Source organism: Monopterus albus, unplaced genomic scaffold (assembly GCF_001952655.1).
Source record: "Monopterus albus unplaced genomic scaffold, M_albus_1.0 scaffold39.1, whole genome shotgun sequence".
Taxonomy (NCBI): domain Eukaryota; kingdom Metazoa; phylum Chordata; class Actinopteri; order Synbranchiformes; family Synbranchidae; genus Monopterus; species Monopterus albus.
The window spans coordinates 887,781-894,741 of NW_018127919.1; the positions used below are offsets into that span (position 1 = coordinate 887,781).

At 39.4% G+C, this 6,961-nt stretch overlaps 1 protein-coding gene across 1 annotated transcript; it reads left to right on the top strand.

Moving 5' to 3' along the window:
* Positions 1 to 3,921, top strand: casr (calcium-sensing receptor). The gene is made up of 6 exons (XM_020599013.1): positions 1 to 193; positions 290 to 596; positions 825 to 1,658; positions 1,749 to 1,979; positions 2,553 to 2,676; positions 2,771 to 3,921. The coding sequence occupies exons 1-6, from the start codon at positions 9 to 11 to the stop codon at positions 3,904 to 3,906; spliced, it is 2,817 nt and encodes a 938-aa protein (XP_020454669.1). The 5' UTR covers positions 1 to 8; the 3' UTR covers positions 3,907 to 3,921.
* Positions 3,922 to 6,961: the final 3,040 nt, after the last annotated feature.

Genomic DNA, 6,961 nt, shown 5'->3' on the forward strand with positions numbered 1-6,961 from the left:
AACAAAAGATGAGACTTGCTCTGCATTATTTGATATTGCTGGGGTCCAGTTATGTCATTTCAACTTATGGGCCCCATGAAAGAGCACAGATGACCGCTGATATTTTACTCGGAGGTCTTTTCCCCATACACTTTGGTGTTGCATCCAAAGACCAAGACCTTGCAGCCCGGCCACAATCCACACGGTGTGTCAGGTAAAATTTAAGACTGGTTTAATTAGCTGAAAAAGTTTTGCAAATTGAGTGTGTTCAATTCAGTTAAATCCATGCTATGTGTGAATGTTTTTGCAGGTTCAATTTCCGTGGGTTCCGTTGGCTCCAGGCCATGATTTTTGCAATTGATGAGATAAACAACAGCAGCACTCTCCTGCCCAACATCACTCTGGGTTACAGGATCTTTGACACATGCAACACAGTGTCCAAAGCCCTGGAAGCTACCCTTAGTTTTGTTGCTCAAAATAAAATTGATTCCCTGAATTTGGATGAATTTTGTAACTGTACTGATCACATCCCATCCACTATTGCAGTAGTAGGAGCAGCAGGATCTACTGTCTCCACAGCAGTTGCAAACCTACTGGGTCTTTTTTATATTCCTCAGGTGAGTACAGTGGCTGGTCAGCACCACATTAATATTCCACCTCAGTCATGGCTTTGTAACTTGAAAATTATGTCCACAATTAATTTGCAGCAGCTAATACAGGACAACTAATACTGCACCAATGATGTTTTTTATCAAGAAAATGACAAAACCTTTATATTGAATTAAGACAAATATAATCAGGACTCACTCAGCTTGATAGATGATTTGAAATCTTTCCTGTTTCAGATCAGCTATGCTTCTTCTAGTCGCTTACTGAGCAACAAGAATCAGTATAAATCCTTTATGAGAACCATTCCTATAGATGAGTTCCAGGCTACAGCCATGGCAGACATCATTGAATACTTCGAGTGGAACTGGGTCATTGCAGTTGCCTCTGATGATGATTATGGACGCCCAGGGATTGAAAAATTTGAGAAGGAAATGGAAGAGCGAGACATCTGCATTCACCTAAACGAGCTTATTTCACAGTACTTTGAGGATCATGAAATCCAGTCTCTGGCTGACAGAATTGAAAACTCCACAGCTAAAGTAATTGTTGCGTTTGCCAGCGGTCCAGATATTGAGCCTCTAATCAAAGAGATGGTCAGAAGGAACATCACAGATCGTATCTGGCTAGCCAGTGAAGCATGGGCAAGCTCCTCCCTTATTGCCAAACCCGAGTATCTTGATGTTATGGCAGGGACTATTGGTTTTGCTCTAAAGGCAGGGCATATACCTGGCTTTAGAGAGTTCTTACAACAAGTCCACCCAAAGAAAGACAGTCATAATGGATTTGTCAAGGAGTTTTGGGAAGAAACCTTTAACTGTTACCTGGAAGACAGCCCAAGATTGCAAGAAACTGGCAGCACTAGTTTTAGGCCTCTCTGTACTGGTGAGGAAGATATCACACGTGTTGAGACCCCATATCTGGACTACACACACCTTCGCATCTCCTATAATGCGTATGTTGCAGTTTATTCCATTGCACAGGCCTTGCAGAACATACTTACCTGTACGCCTGGACACGGACTTTTTGCCAACAATTCCTGCGCAGATATAAAGAAAATGGAAGCATGGCAGGTAAAATATAGCATTTTCTCATAACCAAAGCAATTAAATACTTGATTTATTGACATGTGAAGCATCTGAATGTGGGGCTCTGCTTCACAGGTCCTGAAGCAGCTCAGACATTTGAACTATACCAACAGTATGGGGGAAAAGGTGCACTTTGATGAGAATGCAGACCTGGCAGCGACCTATACCCTTGTAAACTGGCACAGGTCTGCTGAAGATGGCTCTGTGGTGTTTGAGGAGGTTGGGTACTACAATGTGCACAGCAAGAGAGGAGCCAAACTGTTCATTGACAAGACAAAGATTCTGTGGAGAGGATTCAGTTCAGAGGTCAGTCATATTGTTTTGTGGAGGATGTTCTCATCCATGCTTTCTGGTGTTTCTGTTTCAGTGATGTTTATAGAATTAATAGCATGTAGTCACAGCAAGAAGGGTAAACATTAACATGACTGGGGTCAATAAAACAAGCTGAAAACACATCACTGAAATATTACAGGCTTATAAAATTGTTCTGATAAATGTGTTTGAAAACATTATTTACAATTCATTTATTTACATTTTAATCATATTTATGAACAACCAATATTCCCTCTCGTTTTAGCTCTCTTTTGTTCTCCATCAAATCCTGAGAGAAATATGTGGCTCTTCAATTGCAAGATTCTCTGATATGGTTCTAAATTACATTTTTTTTTTATCTGACTGGGTAGATGCTATACAATGAATTTATCAGAGCTGGAAATAAGGTTAATAAGAGCAGTGAGACTTAACTAAACAGTAAAGGTGGTGGGTTTTTTTTCCAGCTCTCTCATTTTCACTAATTAAATTTGAATACATTTTAATCTATTGTAAGTTTATTTTCTGCTCTGTCTTGTGCAACTTTTGTTTCCATTTTATTTGCTTTAGGTGCCATTTTCTAATTGCAGTGAGGACTGTGACCCTGGCACAAGAAAGGGTATCATAGACAGTATGCCCACATGCTGCTTTGAGTGCACAGAGTGCTCAGATGGAGAGTACAGTAATCATAAAGGTACTGAGATGTCAGGCACTCACAATATCATACTAATGTTACACTTTGTTAATGTTACAGTTGTAATGCAAAAGATTTTTTTCAATCTATACAGATGCCAGTGTTTGTACCAAGTGTCCAAATAACTCCTGGTCCAATGGGAACCACACATTCTGCTTCCTGAAGGAAATTGAGTTTCTCTCCTGGACAGAACCATTTGGGATAGCTTTAGCCATATGTGCAGTACTGGGTGTTGTCTTGACAGCCTTTGTCACAGGAGTCTTTGTCAGATTTCGCAACACCCCAGTAGTGAAGGCCACAAACAGAGAACTGTCCTATGTCCTCCTGTTCTCACTTATCTGTTGCTTCTCCAGCTCTCTCATCTTCATTGGAGAGCCACAGGACTGGACGTGCCGTTTACGCCAACCTACCTTTGGAATCAGTTTTGTTCTCTGTATCTCCTGCATCCTCGTGAAAACTAACAGAGTGCTTTTGGTATTTGAAGCTAAGATCCCTACAAGTCTCCATTGTAAATGGTGGGGATTAAACCTACAATTTCTGTTGGTGTTTCTGTGCACATTTGTCCAAGTCATGATATGTGTGGTCTGGCTTTACAATGCCCCTCCTTCTAGCTACAGGAATTATGACATTGATGAGATCATTTTTATCACCTGCAATGAGGGCTCTGTAATGGCTCTTGGGTTTCTTATTGGCTATACATGCCTCCTGGCTGCTATATGCTTCTTCTTTGCATTTAAATCACGGAAACTTCCAGAAAACTTTACAGAAGCTAAGTTCATCACTTTTAGTATGCTTATATTCTTTATTGTTTGGATCTCTTTTATCCCTGCATACTTCAGTACTCACGGCAAGTTTGTTTCAGCTGTGGAGGCCATTGCAATACTGGCATCTAGTTTTGGGATGCTGGCCTGTATCTTCTTCAACAAGGTCTATGTCATCCTCTTCAAACCTTCCAGGAACACCATCGAGGAAGTCCGGTGCAGCACTGCTGCGCATGCATTCAAATTGGCTGCCAAAGCTTCACTAAAACATAACACAGCTTCAAGAAAAAAGTCAAGCAGCAATGCAGGCTCGTCCGCCTCGACTCCATCTTTATCCAGCAGTCTCAAGACCAATGACAATGACTGTGAGCCGTCATCAGAAAAACATACGCCAAGGGTGAGCTTCGGCAGCGGAACAGTTACTTTGTCCTTGAGCTTTGAGGAGTCAAGGAGGAGTTCTCTGATGTGATTGCATATGAGTGAGTCAGCTTTGTCAGTCACATTAATAGGATGTGCCTTTATTTTGAAATGCAGTTACATAATTTTATTAATCCTGTGACTCTTTTTGTTTTCAATATAATCCTGATCAGGAGCATGGCTAAACATAAAGCTCTACTGGGGTACAAGCCCCTCATTATGCAAAGCACAACTATTTTTCTTGAAACAACTACTGGTAAAGCTAAAAATGTAGAGATGTTAATCTTTATGAAAATATTTATTTCAACATATATTAACAACATTATCAACGTGTTTTTATGCTGTAAAGGTCTGGTCCTGTATTGCACATTTCTTTTTATTCTTCTGCATTTCACAATAATAGCCCTAGTTTGATTTGTCTATCAACAGATCATGAATCTAAAAAATAAATAAATAAATAAAAACTATTCATGTTTTGTAACTCATAAAACCACAAAACATATTAATTCTCCAATACCTTTGAAACTGTATTGTGCAATGGATAGCTGGTGCTGACACACCTGTCTCCACAGAGGTCCCTGCACCGACATTTTTCTCCACACTTTCCCTTCCTGTCTCAGGCTCACTTGTTTGTTAAATGTTTATAAAACAAACATCATTTGGACTGTGTGACAAGCGCATCAGATATGTTATAGGCTATTCATTAAATGCAGAATGAATAGTCCAACATTAACATAGACCACTACATGTGATGTACACTGACTGCCAACTGTATTAGGTACATCTGTACGATTGTATGTGCTTCAATACAACACGTCCACCTTAAGATTTGTGTTTATGAAGCTCAAAATGTTTCAGTTTTGCTTGTTCAGTTATATGCATACATGAAGCTACAAAAGAGAAAGCAGAATTAAATTTAGAAAACTGTTGTTTAAGCAAGTTCTGAATTTAGGAAAACTAATTGTTACAGCTTTGGTGTGTACTGTGCAATGTAATCTAATGTGCATGGAAGATTAAGGGCACGGACGTGAATTTTCATTAATTTATGCTAATCAAAAGCATCCATTAAAAACATTTAATGCATCATTTAGAAAAAATCTTTTATTGTATCCAAGGAGCTCCAAACATCTGTGAGGTATTTTGGAAATCCAACTTTCCCTGTTTTTCACTTGGATACATTTATTATAAAAACAAACAAGCATACAACAACAATAAAAACAGGACAACACTTCCTTTATTTCCTCTTGTCTCCTGGACTGATTTTTTAAAGAAGTCCTGTGAAGTGCTTTTCTATACAGAACCTGTTGCCTTCACCATTAACCTGCTAAGATCTAATCAAGCCAAAATCAGCATCAGAGCTTTGGGGGTTCATTTAACATCCCTGTTACTGTGTTAATGGATTGCAGGGGAGACAAGGACAAAACATCCTTAGAAACATTCAAGTCTCCAGCAGGTGCATCATTTTGAGTCGAGCATCACTGTAGCATCTTTTCCACTGGGTGTCAGCGTCTCCCTCTCCTCCTCTGTCCTGTCCTCTCCTCTCCATGCATCTATATGCCACCATTATGCATCAATACCTTTGTGTCTCCTCTGTGCCGCAGTGTGTCCTCTCTCTTCCTGTACCTTTCTGCGGGTAGCCCTGGCTCTTGAGCTGTATTTTTCTGATGAACCCTCAGGAAATATATGTTACCATTTTATGTTCCAGTTCTTTAGGGTAATTGAGAGAAAGTGATGACTTCTTGACCCACACTCCTTACCAGTTGGTGGTGGTAATATGCCAATTCCTTTGCCAATCGCCAATACATTTCAGAAGAAGAAGAAGAAGAAGAAGACGACGAAACAGCAGCACAACAAGAATAACAAGAACAAGAAGAACAAGAAGAACAAGAACACAAAGAAGAATAAGAAGGGCAAGTATAACAAGAACTGTATATATGACGGCAAGGTATTTGTTGAATGCAAATACATTCATTGGGGACATCATCACTTTCGACCCACTGACTATGATGAAGCAGTTGACAGAATGAAAAATTATATGTACCCGAATACTTTATGCCACTGGATATTTTGTAAACAGACACATGGTTATTTCCCCACGTTCTTTGTTTTCTCTTATTTTCTCCCCGAAATTCCTGTGTTCATTGCTAAAGCTTTCAGCGTAAAACACGTCCAGCAGAAGTGTTGTGTATTTATGCTGACTTGATTTGATACACTGTTGACATATTTCATGCACTGATATTCTAATTACTGTAATTATTTAATGTTAAAAGACAAGATGTGCAAACAAAGAAGTATCTATTACGTGTATCAGGGATACGTGGCACAGCATTTCACTAATTTAAGACTGTTTACTTTACGGGTGCGGCAGCTAAAGCCAATATTTGTCTAGCTTTTACAACACTTCACTTTAGGCATATTCGGTGCTGGTCGGTGACGAAACTCGTAGGAATCCCGGGGGCGCCATACAAAATGGCGCGGCTACAATGCTAGTGTTGCTAGCAGTAAATCACTAATGTTATCTTTTAGAGGATCAGACTGGTTTTAACAGTCTTGGTAGCGGCACTTGTGTGCTGATATTTCGCTAGCTAAATAGGTTGTCTGTGTTTATCCGATCTCGATGTAATGATCATATTATTGATGATGTTCATACTGCAACCCGAGGTTCTATGAGTATAGGCGAAGCAGTGGTGCATAGAAGTCAAATTTACAATTAACGAGTATAAAAGTACCACTAATGAAGCCCTTTGTGCAGCATGGAAGAGTTAAACAGATATGAACACAAAGTAAAGAATCAAAAGGAATTTGTATAACCACACTTATGGTATCTTGGTTTGTTTTTAAAGATAACCTCTCATCAGGTGTTTTTGTTGTTGCATGAAAAGTCCTAAATATATCTTTAAAACTAGAACCTGTCTTAGGATGTAGTTGTGCAGGAGAAGACCTGGTCTCATCAGATTTTTGATACAAATGTACAGTAGTAACATGTTTTCTCTCCAAATTGATTTACAGATCTCAGAAAACACATTGAGCCTCATCTCCTGATACTGGATTATAAGGGTTCGGTGATGTGATTTCGCCATTAAGTGTTGGCTTTGTCAGTGATTGTT

Excerpts from the sequence above, each read along its gene's own strand:
- casr (XM_020599013.1), top strand. The coding sequence starts at position 9 with ATGAGACTTGCTCTGCATTATTTGATATTGCTGGGGTCCAGTTATGTC. Across the intron at positions 597-824 it reads GTCTTTTTTATATTCCTCAG|ATCAGCTATGCTTCTTCTAG; the intron begins GTGAGTACAGTG and ends TTCCTGTTTCAG. Across the intron at positions 1,659-1,748 it reads AGAAAATGGAAGCATGGCAG|GTCCTGAAGCAGCTCAGACA; the intron begins GTAAAATATAGC and ends TCTGCTTCACAG.